The 25,381-nt window shown below is 45.8% G+C and overlaps 2 protein-coding genes across 2 annotated transcripts in view; one reads left to right on the plus strand and one right to left on the minus strand.

Annotated features, from left to right (window-relative positions):
• syt6a (synaptotagmin VIa) overlaps positions 1-9,266 on the plus strand; it is a 29,670-nt gene extending 20,404 nt beyond the window's left edge. Inside the window, exons 2-7 of the mRNA XM_084681389.1 lie at positions 2,498-2,888; positions 3,966-4,524; positions 6,621-6,741; positions 7,709-7,880; positions 8,589-8,739; positions 8,950-9,266. Of these exons, the coding sequence (XP_084537515.1) occupies positions 2,498-2,888; positions 3,966-4,524; positions 6,621-6,741; positions 7,709-7,880; positions 8,589-8,739; positions 8,950-9,021 (1,466 nt within the window). The 3' untranslated portion in view covers positions 9,022-9,266. The remainder of the gene's footprint in view (positions 1-2,497; positions 2,889-3,965; positions 4,525-6,620; positions 6,742-7,708; positions 7,881-8,588; positions 8,740-8,949) is intronic.
• A 2,538-nt stretch (positions 9,267-11,804) lies between these two features.
• olfml3a (olfactomedin-like 3a) lies at positions 11,805-17,191 on the minus strand. Its single transcript, XM_084680498.1, has 3 exons — positions 16,963-17,191; positions 14,959-15,283; positions 11,805-13,599 (listed from the first exon to the last, which is right to left on the minus strand). Exons 1-3 carry the CDS (start codon positions 17,071-17,073, stop codon positions 12,815-12,817), a joined length of 1,221 nt encoding a protein of 406 aa, XP_084536624.1. The 5' UTR covers positions 17,074-17,191; the 3' UTR covers positions 11,805-12,814.
• Between the last annotated feature and the right edge of the window lie 8,190 nt (positions 17,192-25,381).

Below are 25,381 nucleotides of genomic sequence, written 5' to 3' on the forward strand. Positions count from 1 at the left end.
GAGAGGTCTCATGTGCTGTCGCCAAAATCCAGCTTGCAGCATTGGCATGGACTGAGTTCTCCGCCAGTTCTTGGTCCCTGTATACCTCTGGACAAAGGAAGAAAGCAGCTTTGCAATATCCTGTGTGTCGCTCTTCTGTTGCTGATGTTGGCTCCGACTTTTGATTGAGCATTTCTCTAGCAAACAATAACTCCATGGGAATGGAATAGATCTGATCCTGAACACCTCAGCTCTAAACTCCCTGAATAGATACAATCTTCCATGAAATGAAGGTGACTGAGCAGAACTTAGAGATAATGCATTGACTTACATTTCAATGGAGCGGCCTGTCATATTCTGCTGTATCTCACCTTCTCTTCACCTCTTTGCTAAATCCCACCTGAGGGAGATGCTCTGGAATGGGATCAACCCATGTGCTATTGATTGGCTGAGCTTTTTCTGCCAAAAACTACTCAAGGAAGACTGCCTGTTGACTGACTGGAGGTGTGCGCTGTCTGTGGGTGGGATCATTAATGGTGCCGGAGGTCAGTACAGTCTCACGCTGTCAGTGTTACGCTGCCAACAGGGGTCTGTCATGATCAGCAGTTCTGTTTCATCACACCACTTTGGGGTGAGAGGAAATTGTATCAGAGTCGCAGTGTGTGTGTGTGCAGGTGTGTGTGTGTTTGTGTGTGAGTGTAGCTGTTTGTGAACTTTCAAAATAGAAATACACAATATGACACAACAGTCGATCTATTGGTAATCTATTATTTATTGGCTGTCAGTCATGTCTTTCCTCGTGGCTACATGCTTCCTGACAGCTTCACAATAAATCTGAACACAGCTCACAGTGTAGGCCTGATGAGTCCTCCATCTCTGGTCACACTTGGTCACGACGGGAGTGAGGAATGTGCTATTGATGGGTGAGTCAAACAAGGCATTTTGTACAACACTGAGGGATGACTGAGAAATCCTCCACAGGCACAAATCCCCTCTGCCCAGGAAATCCTGTCCCCATTTCCCGTAAGCTGTAAATTCCCTCCACCAGACACCATTTATCAAAGGTGTTCACGGAGAAATAACTTGACCAAAAATCTACTTGATTTTACACCTTTCGACCACGTTAAAAATACATAATTTACAATAGTCAGAGCTAGTTTGCTAGTTTGTTGATATGAGAGGACATTTTGAAATTGATATCATTTTGATGAGTCTCACTTTTTAGAACACACACAGGACCAGTAAGGTAGTGCAGTGTAACTGGTTGTAGATCCTCTTGTTGACTGTCAATCTCTGCTCAATGCCTCAGGTTCCTCTCATGCATCACAGCACAACAGATTAATCATAATGATGGCTAGATGTATACTGTAACTTTAGAATGTTGTTAATTTTACCCTCCAGTATAACATATGCTCACATTTGCGCGTTACAAGCGAGAAATTGCAGAGCCAGCTAAATATTTTAACGTAACAAATTGAATATGCCTTGGAGCAGCTCTGTTCCTAACTGTTGATACTGTGTCGAGACGAGAGACTCAAGCACACACTCAGATATCCCCCCATTGCTCAGAGACGATGTGAATCATTTCAGAGAAATCAGATCAAACAGGCTGGCACAGAAAAGCACACTGCGACAAAAAAGAAAAAAAAAGAAAACGGCATTTCTTCTGGGAAGCAAGGAAACATTGGCACGCAACCAGTTGGGGGAAAATAATGACTTTGCATAAGGTGTATACTAAGGTGTATACTATAATAAGGTTTGTCAAGTGTCCCCACAGTCAGAGGCAGCATGTGTTGTTGTTAGTTCAGTTCCTAGGAGTGTTCTCTTGCTGCTTGTCAGCATTCTGGATGGATTTCCAGCTTTGTATCTGAGCATACAGTTTTCATAACATTGAAAAAATAAATGAGTTTCAGCTCCAGTCCCCTATCTCTCTTTACACCCACCCACACAAACATGGAGATGCTCACCACAGTCATTCATGGTTCTCGCTGGCTCTCGAGAACACTTCTGCCAGTGCAGCACTGTTCCATTGAGCCTTTGTTCCCCTTGAAACAGATTGTGTGCTTATTTATGACTCGTTTTCAACACATCTGCAAATGAAATATAATTCTGAGCCTGATTGTGAGTGTGTGTGTGCGACACTGATTGTCTATCACTCTGTATGTGTCTGTTTTGCCTGTTTCTGTGTTCTCCTTACCATGGAATGTGAGTGTGTGTATGTGTGTATGAAAGACGTTTCTTGAACTTCAACTTTTACTTTGCATTAAACACAAATTTATCACAAATGTTTCATGCTTTAAGACAAATGCAGCCTCCAAGCCATATTTCACAGCGTAATCTGACCGGCCAGGCTCAGTGTAACATTGCCAGCAATTGCAGTAGTAGCCCATGTACATGAATCCCATTTTGTATGTCTACCTAATAGACTGTGATTCTCTCCCTCCACCCCCCCCCCCCCCCGCCATCTGTTGGTCCATATTGTGTCCTCCTGGGTTGCGCCCCCCCCGCTCTCGTCCAGGCGTCACATTTGGCCTGCTCCTCTGCGTGTTTCTGCTCTGCGGCCTGGCCCTCCTGGGCCTCTGTGCCTTTGCCTCCTGGAAGCTGTGCTGGGTGCCTTGGCGGAACAAGGCCCTGTCCTCCAGCTCAGCAGCCCTCAGCCCGGCCTGCGGCCACGACAGCTGCCCCCTCCAGCACCACAACCTCCCCAGCCCCCAGCAGCCACTGGTCGCCATGGCGACAGAGAAGGTGAAAGGACCCATGGGCTCCATGGGCTTCCTGGAGGCGGCCGTGAAGATCAGCCACACCTCCCCTGACATTCCGGCTGAGGTGCAGCGCTCCATGAGAGAGCACTTTCTGCGCCGCACGCAGCGCATGCAGCGACAGACCACTGAGCCGGCATCCTCCACTCGGTTGGTAAACACACACAGACACACACGCACACACATGCGGACACATAATGGATGTGTAGAGACAAAGCCAAGTAAAACAGCTCTCGGAGGACAGCGGTCTCCTTAGTCAGACTCTCAAACCTCTGGCAAATGCCAAATCTCACTAGAAGCCCCACAGTTACACATCCTGTCACACGTCGGGGAGCAAATCACGTCGTAATGTCAGAGACAAAGTATTTTATCGGTCTCTGCCTCTCTACTCCCAGGCTCTTAGATTTACAATTTCCATAATCAAATGAGGATTATCTTACTCCAGAGAAACAGTTTTACAAGTCATTATAAATAGGCTGATTACAAATCTAAACCTTTTCACTAGAACATGATACACTAAAGTAAGTAATGGAATACACTTAGGAAATACCAGCAGTGAAATAACAGAATTGGGATTCCATGTAATTACCTGGATTAGTTGATGCAAGGCTACTTTTGCCAATAACAGACAGTACTTTCTTTACTCATTTCAGCTCTTGCAATAAACCCCCTAGCTTCATAATGACATTCTACTTGCTTTGACTGAAAAATTGAAGCAACTGAAAATACAAAATCGAGCCTGCAGAGACATATGTTCAGATTTGAAAGCACTGAATTTGCCTGCTGGGTAACAGCACCGTTTTTCACACTCTGACCCCTCCAGACACCACACTCAACCTGCTTACTCATTTCCTTTTTTTCTAATTTCTCTCCCTAATATTTCCCTTCTGTTGTGCCCTCCCCCTTCCCCTCACTTTCCCCTCTCTGTCCCCCTCTCTCTCCTCCTCTTTCTCCCCCTCTCTCTCCCCCTCTCCCTCCCCCTCTCTCTCCCCTCTCTCTCCCCCTCTCTCTCCTCCTCTCTCTCCCCCTCTCTCTTCTCTCTCCCCCTGTCTCCCCCCTCTCTTCCCTGTCTCTCCCTCTCTCTCCCGCGTCTCTCCACTGTCTCTCTATCTCTCTCTATGTCTTCCACTCTCCATCCCTTCCCCACCCCTTCTCCCCTTCTTATTTCAACATCTACTCCTTTCCCGTGGATTCTCCCTCTCCTCTTCTCCCCCCCCCCCCCCCCAGGCACAGCTCATTCAAGAGACACTTGCCCAGACAGATGCAGGTGGGCAGCTTGGATCTTGGCAACGACTACGTGGACGAGGACGAGCAGCCGACCAGCATCGGGCGCATCAAGCCGGAGCTCTACAAGCAGCAGTCCCTGGACACCGAGGAGTCCTCCAAGAACGCCAGCGGCAAGAACTGCGGCAAGATCAACTTCTCGCTCAAGTACGACTACGAGGAGGAGGCGCTGATCGTCAACATCCTGAAGGCCTTTGACCTTCCCGCCAAGGACATATGCGGCAGCTCCGACCCCTACGTCAAGGTCTACCTCCTGCCCGACCGCAAGAAGTTCCAGACGCGTGTCCACCGCAAGACGCTCAACCCCACCTTCGACGAGTCCTTCCAGTTCCCCGTGCCTTACGAGGAGCTGGCCATCAGGAAGCTCCACATGAGTGTCTTTGACTTTGACAGGTTCTCCCGCCACGACATGATCGGGGAGGTGGAGGTGGACAACCTGTTTGAGACGTCAGACCTCTCCAGGGAGACGGTCATCTGGAGGGACATTCAGTACGCCAGCTCTGTAAGACCACCTCCCTAACAACGCTCACACCACACACACAGTAGGAGCTGAATTCATTTGATTATGAACAATTACTAGAAGACTCCAAAATAGACTCATATTAGCAGCCAAAATATCCATTCACATTGTTGCTGTTTGAGGGTGACTTTTGCAATAATCAGCAGGACCATTTAAATATCAAAAAGAACAAACTGGCTGAATAAGTTCCACTAATGACACATTCACTGCTGGCGTAATGCTTTTTCAATTATATTCAGAGTGATCTGATAGCCTGAGCAGTTGGCCAGCCTTCAGACTCTCTGTACGGTTCATCACATCAACCTCTACTAGGTGCCCTTAGGTGTAATCCCCTGTTATTGAACTTTTGCTGTTTTAAAGGGTTCAATGATCTCATAGTTATTGCTAAGGAGGCAGAAAAGCAACTGGCCCCTTCACTTGGCACACACTTTTTATTGAACCGTCGAATGATTTCCAACTAAAACTGGTACCTTGAATCTGAAAAGTAAAGTATGCGCAGACAGGCGGCGTTCAGTATAGTTATGAAGATTCAGAAATATGAGCAGTGGTTTGGATAAGGGCACCACCAACGCTCAATGTCCTGATAAGCAAACGTCTGGGATGTGTGTGTGTCTGTGTCTGTGTCTGTGTCTGTGTCTGTGTCTGTGTCTGTGTCTGTGTCTGTGTCTGTGTCTGTGTTTGTTTGTGATGGTGAGTCACCTGTAAGTGTGTGTGTGTGTGTGTGTGTGTGTGTGTGTGTGTCTGTGTGTGTGTGTGTGTGTGTGTGTGTGTGTGTGTGTGTGTGTGTGTGTGTGTGTGGATGGTTGGGTGGGGGAATGTAGGGGGAAGAACAAGCTGCTTTGTTTTGTTTACAGATCAGAGGGGGGTCTTCATCAATAACACCTTGGCATTAGATCAAAGAAAGAGTGTTGAGTGGCCCACAGAGCTATTGAGTCTTTGGTGTTTTAGGGCTATGGTGTTCGATCCTAACTATTTTAAGAAGTTTGCACATTTGTTGTCAATGCATAGAAAGTCAGCATAGAGAGGTGGATGTAAGAAAGTAAGAGAACAAAAAAGCGTGAGCGCGTGCGCGCGAGAGAGAGAGAGAGAGAGAGAGAGAGAGAGAGAGAGAGAGAGAGAGAGAGAGAGAATGAGAGAGAGAATGAGTGAGAGAAAATGAGTGAGAGAGAGAAAGAATGAGTGAGAGAAGGAGAGATTACATTAGTGGAACAGTGTATGTTTAAATCTGTCTTTACGGTAAGCTGTGTTGACTTGTGTAGTGACACTGTAATTAATCCATTACTTTTGACATTGTCCTGCTGCTGAGTGACACTAACTCACTGTAATTTTTTAATACAACCCAAAGTATTTGTACTACTTTAGACTTATAAAGGGCCTGCTTTTTTAACACATTTTGCTGTGCACTCACATTTCCATCTATAAAATACAACTTTGGCACGACGAAGCAAATCCTCTTCCACTTGCAGACGGGAGGAGCTGAATCACCTCTAAGTGTGAGAGACATTAAGTCTGCACAACTCACAAGTGCTCAGAAGGGCTGGGATTTGTCCATCACAGGGGGCTCTCCAAGCTCATTTGAAGTGATTAGAGCCTGGCTGACCTTAATGCTGTTTGTAGGATGAGGCTCACAACTCACCAGGGAGCGATAACAGGACTCTCTGGCCCAGAGATGCTTACCGCAGTGGGAGAGCTATAGAACTCTGAACTGTCCCTGTTGTGAGGATATACCTCCATCTTATAGAAAAGACCCGCATGTCCCAGTTTTAGGTATATCTTCTCCATGCAATGAAATAGGAACATATTTTGTTAATAGCTCTTAACATAGTTGGTTTCAACATGGTTCATGCTTTCCCTGTACACTGTATGTACACTGTTTGTGTTCAGGTGAAGGTACTGGATGAGTGTCTCAGTGTTGTTTATGTGACACGTTTCTATGTTATCAGTTAATCAGTGACATGGAAATTTGTCTTGTATGATGTATTTGAATGAGAGTTGTGTATGGCTTCATGTAGAAGCCTCTGAGTAGTGAGGTGAGGTGAACAAGTGTGTGATGTGCTGTGTCTCTGATGTTTCCTCAGGAAAGTGTGGATCTTGGTGAAATCATGTTTTCACTCTGCTACCTGCCAACCGCAGGCAGACTCACACTTACTGTCATCAAGTGTAGGAACCTCAAGGCCATGGACATCACCGGATACTCGGGTACGTGTGTGTGTGTGTGTGGCGTGTGAACATTTGAATATCCACGTTTGAATGTCACATAAAATGAGCAAATAATGACTGTCACTCACTACAGCAGTGCTGTATTTATTTAAAAAGTTAATCATATAAAACTGGAAATATTAAACTGATGATTAGTTCTTAAAGGTTGTTGGCGGTCTGTTTATAAATGGACTGCTGTTCACTTTGCATTTAAACAGCAATAAACTGTTTTCATTTCTGATAAATATTTTTATGTGTAATTAAGTAACGTTTATGGGGGTTTAAATATCATGAATAAAGCACTACATAAACAAAATATGGCATAATATATTTCTGTCATGATTAATGAGATTTTACAAGTTTCACGTTCCTCAGTTGAACATTTAGATATCTCCAATTGTTGCCAAATCGAATCTCTGTGCGATAAAGCTTGGCCATTAAATTGTTGCCCCAAGCAGATTTGTGTGCAAAGCAAGCATTCTTATTTGTCATGTAAAGATTTAGGGAAACGTAGCTCCCATCAGGCAAACACATAATGGATCAGTTACACTGAGCTGACGGATGAAGATTGAAACGAGGGTTTACTGAGATGATACACTACCGCTCAGTAATCCCATTTAAACTCACCATCACTGGCCTTTATCCTTCCTTTCCCCTGTGCACCTGGAGTGTTGACTCATCAACATTAATGGGGACAGAGATTCCTGCCAGACCTTTCAAAGTAGCTTTGATTGTATGATGGAAAAGCCTGTGACGGGAAATTTGAAATGGACCATTGACTCATGATGGATGAATCTTTTTGACAGTTAAGGCAAACATGAAAGCGATCGCTGCGTATTTCAGGCCTGCTTTGGGACACTCATTTGTCAGTCAGTGAGATGGATATGAACGTGTCAGCAGACGTGCAATAAGCAAGGCTTTTCTATCATGCATTTCAAATGAGCTGACTTGTGTTTGTCACACTCAGATCCCTACGTCAAAGTGTCTCTCATATGTGACGGGAGGCGTTTGAAAAAGAAGAAGACCACCATCAAGAAGAACACGCTGAACCCCACGTACAATGAAGCCATCATCTTCGACATCCCTCCAGACAGCATGGACACCGTGAGCCTCCACATCTCTGTCATGGACTACGACTTGTACGTAAATCCATTCCGTTCACTTGAAATTCTCATGTGAAACCTCAAAGACTGAACATAAGCATGAGCCTTCAATATGAAGCTGTTTGAATGATAGGAAATATGGACGGGTGAACTTGACCATTTATTTACATGATCATAAAATCGCAAAATATCGATTTCAAGTGCCAAAAATAATTTGTTTCAAACCATAACAAAAATAATAAATGGGTGAAAGTCCTACAAGTCATCTTCACAAAGTCAACAAACTAAAATGGAAAAGGTCAATGGAGGGCTGCAAGGGCTCTTCTGAGATTAGTCTATCAGGTGGCCACAGTCTTGTTTTCTAGTCTGAGTCTCACACTCCAGGATTATGCAGAGCTGGGTATCTGACAGGAGGATTATCATGTGAAATAACAGACATCACTTTGGCCTCTCCAGGCCACCGTAAAGAGGCCTGCCTGGCTTTCATTTACACTTCAGACATTGTTTGAGTAATGCACTCTCAAAGAGATATGCAAATGATCCTTCTCGTTGTCATGGCTCTGTGTGATCAGTCTGATCATTGAGCCTGGTGGTCGTAATCATCACCAGCCCTTCTCTTTGTTTTCTGCTGATAACTGTGTCTGTGTCCTGATAACAACCAGGCTGTTGTAAACAGGAAGTTATTGGGACGTGTCCTTCAGTCCACATGCTGACTGTTGAGTGGTTTGATCTCTCTCCCTGCAGGGTAGGTCACAACGAAATCATTGGCGTGAACAGAGTAGGCTGCAATGCTGAAGGTCTTGGCAGGGACCACTGGAACGAGATGCTGGCCTACCCAAGGAAGCCTGTTGCACACTGGCACCCCCTGCTGGAGTCCAAGAAATCTGAGAAAGAGGTGAGGATGTGTGCACAGTTCAATTATACCTCCACGATACCTGCATGATACCTCCATGATATCAACATGGTCATGCCCAGTGTGCAGATGTACAATGGATAAAGAGAGATAAACGTCCTATTTAGACAATTGTGAACACCACAGCCCTTATCACGTCACGTTTAAAAAGATTTGTTCCAGTCGTAACGTGCCTGTTTGTGTGTATTCCAGTGGAAAGCAAGAACGGCCAGCTTTGATAGCCAGGGTTCCTGCCCGTCCCCCAGACCCCCTGCCAGCCCCTGAGCAGAACCACCTGTGACCCGTTGGCCCAGGTTTGGGTCTCATCCCCCCTGCTGACTCCCTCCCCATCTGTGTCTGCCTGAGGAGAAACTCAACCCCGGTCCTCCTCCCTCTTCCTCCAGCGTGGCCTCACAGCACCCCCAAGGATCTAGGATCAGAGACAGTCGTTTGTAACAGTGTTTCTTTCAAGTTGCCGTGAAGTTAGGTTTGCTGATCTGGAGTCAGCGTGTGGAAGGTGTGTGGGGGGGGGGGGGCATTGTTTACCCTGAGCTTCCCTAGTTGCGTGTCCTCCCTGAAAGCGACGAGTCTGAGTTGAACTGCAGACTTGATTTCCAGTGTAACTTGGTCTGGACTGAGCCTGATGGAGTGTGATGCAGGAGTCCATCCCCGTACACCGGAGTTTCTGGCTCTTTGATGAGGGCCTCTCAGTGAAGCTCTTTGAACACAGTAAAGGTTTCTCAGAGAGTGCATAAGGACTTGGAGGAGCCTTAACAAAAAAGATTATCCAGTGCTGTAATAACATTGTGGCAATATTGATGTTGTAATTATGTCAGCCAATACAAGCTGTTGTGTAGCAAAGCCAGCACGGCTGGAGGAAAGGAAGGGGAGAATCTGCTGAATGGCAAACTATTATTATCATCAGAAAGATGATTCACTTGCCACCCATCACAAAATCAAATAGAAACAATGTTATTCACAGATATATTCAGTACTGTCGATGAGGTTGGCATTTTGAAAGAAGAAAAGCACACTTAACACACCCTTACCTCTCTCTTCGTTGTTTTTGTAGTCCTGGCACTTCTGCCTTTTCTTCCTATTGAGTGAAAATATACAACTCTCGTAGTGCGTAGCTTCTGTACTTTTCCTTCTACCGAGCGGCTTGCCCTCATGCACCTCTTGGTCAATTGTGTGGGGTTGGGTGGAGGTGTATCATTCAATGTGCAGATGTCCACTAATGTACTGTATATTCCGTGTGAAAATGGAAAGGTACTGAAATAACTGCAGTCATTTTAGACAGGTTAGGCTGCTGTTGGTCATTTAGAACCCACACCCAATGCAGAGTAGAGCAGTGTGTTCCTTTCTGGGACAGTACTTAGCATTATTCATGTGATATCTTCTTTCTTTCCCCCATAAGTTAGGAGTGGCTAGTAGTGATACAGTAAGCTCATTCCTGCCCTTCAACTAATCACTCTGGGACAAGTCAAGGACCAATCTACTGGATTTCCATTGAATGCCTTGATCTGATGCCAGAGTAGTAGATTGTCATTCAACTCAAGACCCAGAGCTTCAACAAGGTCAAAAAATACATTTGTCCCTATGTTGAGCAGTCATGTAACCTTAAGTGTCATAAATGTTGAGGTGAATCAGTAGTACATTACTATGATTAAGACAGGATAAACATACAGTGGATCTGGAATGTGCAGTCCACTTGACTTTTATCTTACTATTGGATTCAACATTACAGTGTGACTAGCGTAAAATATATCTGTGTTTATAATGTAATCTCAGTGGAAAAATGTACAGTCTACAGTAACAGATAACAGAGCCATGTACTGATTAGTGTATAATTGTTAATTACTGTTGGCCAAATATCTGATTAATCAAATCAAATCATAAAATACCCTCTGACCTGGCCTAGACATTACATTAATAGCTCACATTTTAACAATATGAGGATTCTAATTCATTTTAGTAACACAGTAGGTTGCACAATCCATGGAGTGTGGGCAATTGTTGTATACAGTATTTAAGATAGGTACATTAGGTACACTAGTGTCGCTTTATTGCTTTATGAGCTTTGTTTTATGTTTATCACATCAGTGTTGTTTACTAATTGGAAAGCACACATTTGAAAGCAGCAACGCCAGCAGGGTTTTTGAAACTGAACACACAGGGTGAATAATGACCCAGAGCAAGTTTCACACATACAAGAATTGGGAGCAGGTTGACGTGGGGAGCATTAGTGAACAGCATCCTCTGTTCTCTGATCCTACCACTGCCCGTGAGTGCTGTAGAGTCCACGTGAACAGAACACTGCTGTATCTTGAGCTACAGCAGTGCAGTGGTCTGGTTCTGAACAAAACACTAAAGACACAGTTGTTGTTCTGCCTCCCGCCTGACCCCAGACGCAGGGCACAAGCATGTTTGAAGGTAGCATAAATCACATGCTGCTGCCAGGATTTGCAGAAATATGGGAGCCAAACATGAAGAGAACAGAATGGAGTTAGCAGACTTTGTAGAGCCCTGCTTTAGCCATTTCCTCTTAAAGTGGCCCAAGAGTGAGCAGGGGTTCAGCTTACCTCACTGAGTTGCTGAGATAAAGAGACGGTGGGGGTTAGTGTGTGTGTGTGTGTGTGTGTGTGTGTGTGTGTGTGTGTGTGTGTGTGTGCGTGTGCGTGTGCGTGTGCATGTGTGTGTGCATGTGTGTGTGCATGTGTGGGTGGGTGGGTGGGTGGGTGAGTGTGTGTGAGTGTGTGTGTGTGGTGGGGGAAGGGGGCAGCTGGCTAGAGAGGATAAGCCACTGGCATTTGGAACAGTGCTAGTTGTCTAATTGGCACTTGTTGGTTCTAGAGGAGACAAAAGAACATGCCCCCCTCGATTAAATCTGACACATACCATTAGTGTCTCAACACAACTGTGATTGTGAAGATTGTCTGACATTTTCAGTAGCCACATTCCTGTCTAGAGTTATTGACTTTACCTATTGGATTCCTGGTCGTATCTGATTCAAGTGTAATATGTGATGAATATGTGACGAATATGTGATGAAAATGGTTGAAACGATGTAGTTTCTAATACTCCTGTTTTATTGACGTGTACTTTATGATGGCCATGAGTTTCTCTGACATGACGTATTGTGTTTTCATAGTAGTTGATTATACTTTAAAAACAAATTCAGCTTCAGTTGATAGACTGTTTAAAGCCTGTGCTGCTTTGGCTATTCTTACTGTAGTGTTCCTTGAGATGATCTTGTATCCCTTCCAGTTGTCATGGATAACATTGACTTTCCAATTTTGTATTGACGATTTGTATTTGTAATATAACTGTTCAAGAAATGTCCTGGTTTTTCGAACCAAAAGCTGTTATCAGACATGGTTCATTTTCTTTGTTTCCTTTTAGATTCTAAATTATTTCTGACTCATTATATGAGGTCTAATAAAACAAATTCAAACCAAAATTGGTTATTTCTTCTGTGCTGTTTCTGTTCGGGGTTTTTTCACAATGATGTTGTCACACAAATGTAACTATATACTACGAGTTAAGAATACAGGATTTCCCCTTCTAGTATCATTATTAGTGTTTGATGACATTACACACTTTTTCTTTAAGACACAGTCTTACAGTCACATGTAAGTGAGTGCATCTTGTCCACATTGCAACTGCACATCAAAGTAATTTAGGCACTTGGCTATTAAGGGCAGATGGAGGAAGGAAATGAACCCAGGGAGCCATAGAGCTACGCAGCACTGTAACTTAGAAACCCTCATTTATATCCGAGTTTTAACTATGCCATTTATATTTGTAGATGTCTAGATTGCCTATAATGTTATACTACCTCACTCAATTTAGAACTTCTTGCACTGTACATAAATACTGTATTTACCATTACACACCTACAGGATTTACAGTAAATCCAATTGCATGTATTTTGAGAAGCAGCTTCCAGAACACATTAAGGGTTGTGGCGCGAGTGGAAAAGGCAACTTATCAAAGTCCACTGTGGTCTGTGTGTCGATAATGCAGCTGACTTCACTCCCTTGATTTCAAAAGCAGTTCCTCAGATTTCAATTGAATCTCAAACCAGCTGCTTCCTTCTCAGGGCCAGTCTGTAGAGCATCTGGTAGCCGTCATCCCAGCCGTACAGCTGCCTCTCCTCAGGGTTGTACTTGAGGCTGGCGTGGGCGCCGTAACGCCGCGGGAAGTAAAGCAGCGGAGCCTCCTCACTGGTCAGAACGTCGTTGACGTCGAACACACACTGCACCCGGGAGCGACTGGGCTGTCTGGTGTTGTACACCACGTACACTGTCCCGCACACCACGAAGGCCACCTCGGCGTTCTCCCGCGGGCACCTCGTGTCCCACATCTGCTCGATGTCCAGGGAGTCCCGGTCCATTTTGGCCAGGTTGATGTTGGGCTCCCAATCGCTGGCGGCGTACAGGGCCCAGAGCCCTTCGTGGTCTGCAGCCAGGTCCACCAGCGTCTCTGGGTTGAGGCTGTAGACTGGAGCTCGGCCGCTCACTGGGAACATGGCGCTCTCGGTCACTGAAGCGTTCAGCAGGTCATATTTGACCACCTGGAGGTCAGCCCCGGCTTCCTCCCTGACGTAGTAGAGGTATCCATTGTAGACGGCGCTGCCCAGGCTGCTGACCTGGGAGGGCAGCCTGATGGGCCTGCTGAGGTCCAGCCCTGGGGAGGTGGAAAGATCCAGCACAGAGCGGAACTGGTGCAGGGTGTCTTCTGCTGTCCCATTGAAGACATACACTTTAGAGGACAGGGGGTCTCTGGTCCACATGCCCTTGGGACTGCCTACCTTCTTCAGAATCTTCACAGACCTGATGTTGGAGATGACATCCACACAATCTGTGGAAATAGAAGATAAGTGGCGATGTTCAGTCAACATAGATATATATATTTTTTGATTGATAGGAACAGCGTCAGACTTTTTTTCAGCATGTGCCAAAGCACATTGCATATTGTATGAACAGTTTGAACTACTGATGAAGTAATTCCTGTGAATTATTGAACAAACAAGTTAAAAACTGTTTTTTTTGCACTGATCTGTTGGTTTGGTATGGGGTTGTCTCTCTGGAATCCATTTCATATGTCTACACCATGGATCAACGGGAGCCATTAGCATGCATCACAGCTATGTTTTACCACCTGAAACATGTTTTTGAAGTGTATTTTATTATGCAAGACACGGCATGCCGCCTGCTGCAGTCCCTTTAATAGCAGTTCAATTTAAATCCATCTCCAACCAATCAAAGGGGAACTAAGGACCCAGCTACAAAAACACAGTGGGATTGAAGTAGAAGGAGTGCCTTGCTGATCATCTAAAATAGAGTTCCCTAGCTTCAAAGAACTGTTTGGTATAAATTGTCATGTATGCTCCTCTAGGGAGCAACAAAGGTTGATCTCCAGATGTATCTTCCTGAACTAGGAAGCAATAGTATGCATGACAATTTTTATGAGAGCTTTAGCTGGTGTACATTATTTCATGTCCACCCAGACTATTGGCAATGGATTACTGTCTTCAAAGTACACCTCCTCCAAAACTTCCTGGACTCCCCAGGCAAAGTAATGCCATTGACCTGAGGTCAGCTTCCTGCTCTGAGGACGGCTTCCTGTTTCTCCCTTTTAGCTAGAAGGGTGGGTCGTATTACTGAGGAGAGTAAGGGTATTCAGAACCCTAACCTGGACCTGGTAGGAAACAGATGAGGAAAGCATCCACACACTCAAGCCACTGTAGTATAGGAGAGGGTTTCGTATGTGTTCAGCATTCTGCTGAACGTTGTAAATCTACCTCAAGTACTAACTGTTGTTTCCGATGTTCTTCATGACAGACTGCTGTGGGGCCGTGTGTAGCAGGCTGTAAGACAAACTGTGTCCAGGCAGTCCAAATGTGAACATGGTCTGATATAAATGAGTCATATCCAGCCAACCATAAATCTCAAGGAAAACATGACTACCCATTAATTCCAAACTGCAAAATGACTTGAAACAGTTTGTTTCCAATTTTCTTTCCGGGGAAATGGATTTTCCGAGACAGACAGCCATGCTAAGATGTGGTACAGTGCTTACTGTGGATGCTAAATATAACCATGCACGCTGTTCGACTCTGCCAAGACTATCAAGGCTGAAAGGAAGGTATGAGATCAAAAGCAATCATTCTGTACAGGACGCAGGGCGGAGCCACTCCCCACTGTTCTATCTGCTCACCCGAGACTCTGGAGAACTCCTCCTCCCAGGCCCCCTCCTCCTCCTCCTCCTCCTCCGCTCCCCCTCTCCTCTCCTCCACTCTCCAGGTTCGCTGCTCCACCACTCTGTCTGCTGCGTTGACACATGGCCTTGGGGGGTTCCTGCTCTCCAGGTACTCCATCTCACGCTCCACCCGCTCCACCTTGACCCCCGCCCACTCCAGGTCATGGTGGAGGGTGTCGTGCTCCTTGCCCAGGCGCTCCATGACGTCAGCAGACAGACGCTTGAAGTCTCGGAGCTCGGTGTGGTAGCGGTTCGACTGCTCGTGCCAAACCGCCATACGATCCTAGCAGGGGAGAAGACAGGCACTGGTCAAGACAGACACAACCTTGTGTGATGAATGAGCCTGGACCAGAGCCCAGAGTTTCCCAGACATCTTTGAGGCCAAATCATGAAAAACTTTAGGAACTACAGTCCCAGGCTGCTGTGCAGTACTATGACTGGTTCAAATCAATTTACGATTAGGGTTCTAAGCCAGGGGTCTGTTCTGTTTCCATCAGACATGGAGGTTTTGTGGACTTCCGATTGCATCAGCACCATCCCAACCCCGGCAGTGGGTCGGCACATTTCGCAGTGTAGTGATTGACGTAGAGTGAAATGGATGGGAGAGAAATTGAAAATGAAAAGTGATACGAGGTTCTTCCTCTCCCCTCGTCTCTGTTCAATTATCTGCGGGTGACTTGCTGGATGGATGGGAATGAAAATATCCTTGAAGACTTGATGTTAAACGGATGTGTTCATCGTGTCACAGCATGAGAAGAGGCAGACTGCATCCTGGAGACACGATATGTGAGACACAGTGAGCGTGGAAAGAAAGAGGGAGAGAAGTGATGAGGGGAAAGACATGTTACACATATTAATTTTCTCAGTGTAACTGTTTCAACAACTGTAAAAATATAACAAATATTTCCCTTCTTTTTCTGAGGCCATGCTCTAGATGTAATAAAGGAAGATGATAAGTGGTACCCTGTCCTAATGAATAGGTCGACTTCAGCGGTGCGTTTTCTGAAGGAAGTATTAACATTTAAATTACATTTCAGAGAAGTAATTGCTTTCCAGAGCCTTCCTTGGTGAGCATACAGGTTACGCACAGCAGACAGGATGGAGCCACCAAGGATTCTGCCAGGATTTTTCTTCACGCTCAGTTCAGTAAACAAACTTGCCATCATCAGTGAAGACTGATTATTAGGGGGAAAAGCTGTAAATGGGATGAAGAGAGGGTGTACTCTACCACAAACTTGGCATAATGTATTTCCAGAAATGAATGTGATATTTCATAATAATTTCCTTCAGTAAGCCTCGGGCGCTGGGCTCCTCCCTTCCCAAGACTGATGTTACACTTTTTCTTTTCTACCTGTGAAGAAGGCAGCAGCCATCAGTTCTGCAATTACAGTTTCTTTTTTGTCAGTACCGAAAGTACATTGTGTGTTTATTGTCCGCGTGTAATTAAGCGTGACACAAAGGATGTTGGGATTGGTTCTCATTGCATCCTGACAGATAAAAGGGATGTGTGACAGGGAGAGAGGGAGTGAGAGACAGAAAGAGCGGAAAAAAACATACGTGTAAGGAAAGAGAGATAGAAGAGAGGAAAAGGAAATTGAGAAAGAAGAGAGAGACAAAATAGAGAGACAAGGACAGAAGAGCTCATATGCATCCCCTACTCTTCTCCTAAGGGCCTGCGCCAAGCTGATGAGTCGACCAGAGATTGGATTAATTGGATTTCTGAAGACATAATGTTCAGATAAGAAAGGGAACTTGACGCCTAAAATTGAATTTGAAAGAATCTCAACACATTCACAAAATTATCTTGCTTGCACATCTCCTTGTTTTCACTCCAGTAGTCTTTCATAGACATATATTTGCCCCAAACATGCATGGAAGGGAACTTCATGACATTAAGTGTCATAACTCTGCTAATCCTCAGGGAATTGAACTAACTAGTTGGTTTACTGGCTCCCCTCTTACCTCCATAGCAAGGAATCTGTTCTCCAGGTAGTCCATCAGGCCCTGGTAGTAGTTCTGGGCACTGGAGAGAGCCCACGCTGACGACAGGAGCAGGAGGATGGACGCTCTCATGGTGGACTGATCCAGGGGACAGCCAGGTCCTTCAGACTGAGTGCTGAAAAGACCTCCACCAGTATCTCTGCTTCCTCTGGCTGTGGACTCCTGGCTTGGACTTGATCCCTGTACAGTCTCCCCCTGGATGGTGGGAAATGGGATGTTATGTACGTCTCAGAGTGTAAGAGTGCAGAGGGAGAGCAAGAGTAAGAGAGTAAGAGAGGGGGGAAGAGAGAGAGAGAGGTGGGGGGAGAGAGAGTAAGAGAGGGAGAGGGAGAGTCTGGGGTTTCAAACTTTCTGGCTCTCTCACCATGCTGGAATGTTTTCACTAAGTCCCAGGGAGGAGCCTCTTGCTTCCCTGTCCTCAGAACTAATGTACCAAATACTGTATGTGTGTGTGTGTGTGTATGTGTGAGTGTGTGTGTATGTGTGTGTTGTGTACCTGACTGCATGTGTTTGTATCTTGACAAATCTCTATCAGCAAATTGACTGTCCTCTGTTTGTAATAAATGTCTGCAAGTTTATGCTACCCTCTTCACAACCAAAGTTTTTCTCAACACTAATTTTAGTGAATCAGTTGCTTGACTTTGACATTGTTTCCTGTGCTAGATATTGCATAACTTATGTATCATACAGTATAGGCCCAAATTCAAGGCAAGCCAGAACTCAAAAGATGGTTACATTATGTATATGAATAAAAACATATAATCACATTTTCACACAAATTCAACTGTTTGGTATAGTATTTCTGTGTCATAAGGCGATTATCTTCACGGAGAATAGGCAACCAATCAACAAACGTAAACCTACAGCATGTGAACTGTCAGCCTGGGCCCAGATAGAGAGGAATCAAGCATGCACGGTGATGAATGGCTTCAGCACCGAGGTGAACTGCAGTGGGCTGAGCCATTGCCTGCCCCACGCACAGTCTGTCCTGTTAGCTGAAGGCACGTTGTTCCCCTCCCACACTGCAAATAGGATTACTGAACCCTTCTCTCAATTGACAGGGATTACATCTCTGGGATGTGAGAGAATAGAGCACCCAGAATATTGTCACTGGCCAAACTCTGCACTGTAGCTTTTATGTACTGTACTGTACTGTACTGTACTGTACTGTACTGTACTGTACTGTACTGTACTGTACTGTACTGTACTGTACTGTACTGTACTGTACTGTCTGCAGGAGGTTTACACTTCAATAGACAGATTTGTTGGATCAGGTCAATCATTTTATTTTTAAATCCTTAATCGGAATATTGTTTTTGCATTAATCACAAAGATGTACAACATGACATGCAACACCGATACATTACATGTGAGAATGCACAATGAAAACACGACACACATCCTCCTGACCACCTTCCTCCCTTCCTTAGGATGCTCAGTCTTCTTCTACAGATCTGTCCACGGCCTCCACACTGATAGTTACATTTAATTGGCTGCTAGTTGTCCTCACACACCTCAGTGTGAGAGGCCACGCCTGATTGACCTGTGCCTCACAACAATTTAAACCCCTAATTTGGATCCTTTTTAATGAGACACCCTGTGATTGTCTGCTCTTATCATCTTGGAGAACTCTGTGAAGTGAACCTAACCAAGACCCAGCTATTTTTATGCCCACTGACAGGGGATAACGTTGTCACGGCAACAAAGTGCCAGCTGCCTGTTAGACTGAAGTCTGTGTTCCGTGCCTGATCTGGTTCTGTCTGGCTGTCTGGCTGTCTGGCAGTCTGGCTGTCTGGCTGTCTGGCAGTCTGGCTGTCTGGCTGTCTGGCTGTCTGGCTGTCTGGCTGTCTGGCTGTCTGGCTGTCTGGCTGTCTGGCTGTCTGGCCATCCACCGTCTGAAGACTCAGGAGCTGTTATTCCCTGGAGGTATTTTGTTCAGAGATAAGAATGGAGAAAAAAAACTTATCAATGTGGATTATTTTTATGGATTTTTGTTCAGTGCATTAAATCAATTTGAGGCGTAGCGTTCCCTCTAGTCATCTGTCTGATGATATTTTGATCTTTTATCAATTATTGTCATGATGAGGGTGCCAATGATTGATTTGGGGTTTGAAAGGACAAAGCATTAATAATTAATGACTCCTACCAGAATAATTACTCATGGCCTGAAGGTGAGATTTGATGAACAGATCCACCACAACATCTGATCAGATACAGAGAGTAGAGGCTTCCTCCTGTGCCTACTCAGGAATGAATGCAAAGATGCTGCTGTTTGCTTTTCTCTCCCACTAGATGGCAGCATGTCTCTACCTGTGTGGAGAAGGCAGGGCAATTGTCTTACAGAATAGGGAATTATTATGCTTCAAGGGAAGACCATGTACTCTGAACAAATTACTTTGAAGATTAGTTTATCACGATGCGAACAAGCTTCATGAATATGGAAATGACTGCTCTGTCATGGACGTGTTTTCATGAAAACATCACAGAAGGAGTATGGACCTGTATGTTAACTGACAGTGCATCGTTGGCTGTGTTTGCGTGCCATTACTGAAAGCTTTTTCATGTGTGTGTGTGTTTCTCAACTTGTGAATCCTGTTTGTGTGCATGCATGGGAACACATGCGTATGTGTGTGTGTGTGTGAATATGAGTGAGTGTGTGTGTGTGTGTGTGTGTTTCTATGTGTGTCTGCGTGTGTGCAAGTGTGTGTATCTTCAAACAATGTGTGAATCTATTATGTAACTTCATGTGCATATCTTTCCATGTTCATCCCCTCCCAGGCATCATAAAAACCCTCTCCCCCACAACAAAAACCAAACACACAGAAAAGCTGCATTCTTTATTAGCCTTTTGTATTGATTGAGGGGGTCAGAATACACGACCACCTAGTGCCAGGTCGTATAAAATAGCAGGCCGTTGTGAAGCACCGTAAATCCTTTGGGCTCTTGTAAATAGCTTAAATACACCCGAGGCGCCAAATCACTTGACCTGCGTTAGCCCCGCCGTTTGGGAGCTTTCTGGCTGACTGAACAGTGTGGAGCCAGCCCCTCTCCTCCCATTCTCTGGCTGTCAGTCCAGGTAATAGTCAAGGCCTTATTAGTAACACGCTCTCTCCCCCCTCCCTCTCTCTTTCTCTCTCTGTCTCTTTCTCTCTCTGAGCTGACTCTTCCTGGCTCCAACCTCAGGGGCACTCGTCCGTTTAATCAGTCGCTAAGAGGCTAGGCGGCTGCTTCCCTGACGTCTGGTGTTCGCTTTCTCCCTCATCATGTCTTGTCTCCTCTCTCCCTTTTTTCTTTCCTACTTCTGGAACATTCTGCAACCCTGTCCTTTAATCCAGTCTTGTCCTGGTTTCTGTTAAATGACACACACATCTTTGGTGAGTATCTCATTTCTGTCTTCACGCTCTGTCTCTTCTAGCCCCATCTCTGTATTTGGTCTGTTATCCTGGTCTTGGTCTGTGCACTTATATACACCAGGCAGGTCTATCACTACGACAGACAGTCGCCAGTCTAATTGGTTTCTTGATCAGAGAATCTATGAGTTATCTTGAGCCACATACATCCACTGGGAACCTCACTCCAGATCCAAATGATTAGATGTCCATGATGCTTCCAAAAAAGGTGAAATCGTTTCCGAGGACTCTTTTCAAAACCATATCTACTGTGACATTTCGAAAGTATGCTTTGTGTGCACACATCAGATCAGCAGGTGTGTTCGACTCTCCCTCTCTGGCTTACGTAAAAGAACCTCCTTCAGAAATCACAGTATGAAATGGTCTGTGCTGGAGCGTTGGTTCACGACAACATGCATACCATCCCAACACACGAGGCTAAGTGTAGTGAGCAGTGGAGGTCTAAGAGGCTGTGGACAGCTGCTGAGAGGGGAAAAACCCTGACAAAGCAGCTTTTATCCCGGGCGAGGGCTGCACAGGGATCCAGCGCAGCAGCTTGACCACTGGAAAGAAAGACACAGTATGTGAGAATATTCAAGGAAATGCCGTCAGAGCTCCAGTGGTTGTCCAGAGACGTGAGCGCACAGCTGTTGGCCATCCCCTCTCTCTCCTCCTGTGGCGCTCTGCCTACGTCTGGATCACATGGTTACCCACTCTGCTCCTTATCAGAGCCAAGCTGTCTGTTGAAATGTTGGATTCGAGTTGGGAGCATTTCTTAATGGGTCGTGCGGCCACGGCAAACTTCTTTATCTGCTATAAATGCATGCGCCCCAAACGCTGTAGGTCCCCCTGTAGGGTTGCATGTGACTCTTTCATGCATAACCGCACAACCCCCCTCAGCAGCCCATGCACAACACTAATTAGGGCCGCACACAGGCCATGTCAGGCTTCCCTCGGCACGGCGGGACAAGTTGCGTGTGCGTGACGGACATGTTCCGGCATTGTTCTCGTTGCTGCTTCTCCCTCTGGAGCCGTGAGGGAACATGGCAGGAGGCGTGCCCGTGCATACCATTAACCCCCAAAGCCCTCATTACAGGAGTACTCCCATCTCCTCTATACCAGCCAAACATGTCCCCTCATGCACCTCGCCTGCTCCAAGCAGCCCCGCCACGATCATCTCCCAGCAGCCCTCTGGCACGCCGCTCCACTCTCTAACGATGACTCACCTGAGTGAAATGCTTCAAACTCTGATTAATGATGGCTTTACGGTTGCCAGGTTGTGAAACTAACAAAGAGGTACCGTCTGTATGGGCACGGCATCCTCTTCCCGGCGATATGGGCGCCCCTGACCCCCTGTGGGCCCCTCTATCATCCAAACATACAATGATGTTACGACACCAGACATGATAAATCATGCGAGCACTTGTATCTATACTGTAAACATGCAGACACACGTGTGCAATGCCCTGAAGAAAACCCTGGAAGGTAACAGCATTTTTTTGCACTCTACAATGTTTATCAAACTGCTTTAAAGTAAATCACAAAAAAATTATTTTTGTTTTCAAACCAGGTTACTGTAAATTGTATGAAAGTGAGGTGTTGTTTTACAAGGCGAGAATTACATGTCTGTACTACTATGCTGTAGGTAGTGAAAGTCCAAAGTAGAGACTCAAGACATTTATCCATGAAGAAGCTCTGTAATCACCACATGTGGCTAAACCCTCTCATTCACAACCCCTACCTTAGTGATGACATCACAAAGGGTTACAGTTGTGAGCACAGTGACCGGCAATGTGTAAAAGTCACAGTGCACCTAGCCACCGCTGTCGACTGGCAGGCTGCCGGGCCACATATGAGGAGCATGTGGTTGTCTAGAGCGTGAGATGCCTGGGCATTGTGGTAGTTATGTCCTGGGAGTCTCTTATCTGAAAGCCAGTGTCACAACAAGAGCATCCCAGCAGACTCTGACAGACGGGGCGGGGGCAGCAAGACTTGTCAGCAGCTGTTTCAGCCCGTTGCATGGTGTGGAAAAGCTCTGTCATAGCCTACCTAATGGTAATTGTTTGGGGCGCTGAGAACCCACTGTCTTGTCTGACTGTGAGATGGCATCTCAGGGTCTGGAAAGTGGGGAGGGCTGGGGGCTGTGGGGGTGGAGGAAGGAGGGGCAGAGATAGAGACAGGTCATCCCAGTTGGTGAGACTGCTTCAGCATGATAAATAACGTTGGTGCTAAAAGGGAGTATTTCAAATCCATGGACCAAGTGACAGCAGAGAAATAGATAGCATTAGAGAGAGAGACTGAGAGAAAGAGAGATAGAAATAGACGGAGAGAGAGAGACAAAAGGAGACATAAAGAGTTAGAGAGAGAAAGAGGGTGGGAGAGAGGGAAAGGGGAGGAGAGAGCTGAGAAGGAGAGAGAGAGAGAGAGAGAGAGAGAGAGAGAGAGAGAGAGAGAGAGAGAGAGAGAGAGAGAGAGAGAGAGAGAGAGAGAGAGAGAGAGAGAGAGAGAGTGTTGGGGAGAGATGGCGTCCCAGTCAGACTGTCTGGCTGCAGCAGGATCTCCAGCACTCAGCGTCATATGATTCCCAGGTCAGAGGTTATCCCTACTGATGAATATCGGGTCCAGGCCAGTCTCCCTCACAAAAGAAAGGGAGTTGTTTTCACTCCCAGGGTCTGGAAAGTTTATTTCAGGAATTCATTCTGCCAGCACGAGACTGTAAACCTGTCTCAAGCTAGAAGAGTTATGTCCACAAATATTGAACCTTTTTAAAATGGTTTTATCGACATGCCAAAAGATCTTCTAGGCACTCTTTTTCATATAAATACATCTATGTGTTACCCCCTACTAGTGGGAGAAAGTGAACCTTTGCTGTTAAAACATACATCCCTGTGCTTTTGAAAATGTTCTGAGGATGATCTAGGTGTGATGAGAATCCAGCGGTCCTCGTCACTCTGGTAGACTCATCCCACACAGTCTCCTCAAGAGCTTTTGCAGACATTTAAACCCCACATAAAGGTTTCCATGGGCATTTCAAATAACACTCACGCGTGTTTGTTCTAAAAGCCTCCGCAAGATGAGGACTGTCATGAGACGGCAGGTGTGATGTATTAGATCTCACCTCTGAACAGATGGGACAGTGGAGCAGGACGTTTATGAGACTGGGTCCGTTTTCACTGGGATGTATACAGTCTCCTGACAGCTTTGATTCCATGGCTAAAACACTCTTGCTGATTGCCCATGGACCAGGACGCTGGCCTGCTGCTGACTGATCCTCAGGCCAGCGCTGTTGGGGCGTCCCCGGGGAAGAGATTCCTCTCCGCCGCCTGGGAAGGAGGGCCGTCACCACCTCGCAGATTTGAACGAGGCAGGGTGTTGCCAGGGTTTGTGGTTTGCAGTTTATTAACGTGGTAACAAGGAGAGGAGCGAGTGATAGCGGATGAGGGGATGGGTGAGCGAGGGAGGGAGGGAGGGAGGGAGGGAGGGAGGGAGGGAGGGAGGGAGGGAGGGAGGGAGGGAGGGAGGGAGGGAGGGAGGGAGGGAGGGAGGGAGGGAGGGAGGGAGGGAGGGAGGGAGGGAGGGAGGGAGGGAGGGAGGGAGGGAGGGAGGGAGGGAGGGAGGGAGGGAGGGAGGGAGGGAGGGATGTTTGGTGAAGAAGATGGCATGATGGCTGTACAAATAATGTTAGTTTTAATGGGGCACAACCTTGATGCTACCTTATGGCAAATCAAGGAAATAGGTACATAATATGTAATAATAAGGATTCTGTAGGGATTCATTCTTTAGAGTAAATAACACTGATGGAAAGTAAAAAGTACACACAGAATTTATTGCAATAGCAGCAAGCAAATGATGAGTAGAAGGTATGTTATGTGTTCGGGATGGACAAATGATAATTATTTTACTATCTGTTGGATACCAATGACTGACCTGTCATTGGTATCCAACCAAGTTTGATCAAACATCAATTTACATCAGCCCAAAATTATAATAAAAACAATCATCATCACTCATCAATTCTTAGCATTCTTACAGTGACCAAGTCGCAGAGTGGTCCTTGATAAATATTTGTTTTTGTTTTTGGGTAATCCATTGCCTGGCTGTCCTCTACTGGCAACGGAGGAAGTGCGGGTTGATGAATGTTGATTTGGGAGCACTGCAGGACCCCTTTGAAGCTCACTGTCAGGTTGACAGAAGGCCACATGGTGTGATGTGGGATGCCCTCCATTCTTGCTGAATGGAGGTGGGCCCTCAGAGGTGGGAACTAGATGAGTTGGCACAATGGATTCTGGCTCGGTGCTTCTGCTACATTCCCCCTTCCTGGCAACATCCGATAACCCAACGTCATTGGACGGTTGGCATGTGAGAAGTGCAGAGTGCAAACTAACACAGCACGACAGCATTTCCTCCTTTACACATTTCCACAATCAAAATGATGTAGGAATAAATGGAGACAGTTGGGTACAACTACAAGTTAGTCATGAAAGGAAAACTAAGCAGACACAAAGGAGAGGCAGACACAAACAGTAAAGTCATGATTTTCCTGGAAAAGGGATCACAATAATTGAGGCCAGTGGCGTTTTCATCCGCGATCTTATGCTAGGAGGCGATGTTAACACGCGGGTGTGCAAGTAAAGAACACAGACTAGGCAGGCGGTGGTAGCCACACCCCGCTACAAAAGTCTAGTCAAGTCCTCACCACATTCCAGAACCCTCAGGAGAGTGAGAAGATGTGTTTGGCTTGTTGACATTGGACACTGCAAGGCAGAGGTGGTAACATCTCCTCAGTACTTTTCACTCATTCCTTAGTCTTTCCTTTTAGATTCTCAGTTCCTCCACAAGTTGTTTTTATTATCAAGTGAGGTCAAATACAATCTTAAGTATCAGGTCATTTGATTAACGATCACACAGAGTGAGTTACAGAATAACCAGCATGTCTGTTCTGTGTATTTGTTGTCTTTATGGCCCCGGATTAACCTAGAGTCTGCCGGCTC

This window comes from Hypomesus nipponensis, chromosome 18 (assembly GCF_054491055.1).
Source record: "Hypomesus nipponensis isolate SF chromosome 18, ASM5449105v1, whole genome shotgun sequence".
Classification (NCBI taxonomy): Eukaryota; Metazoa; Chordata; class Actinopteri; order Osmeriformes; family Osmeridae; genus Hypomesus; species Hypomesus nipponensis.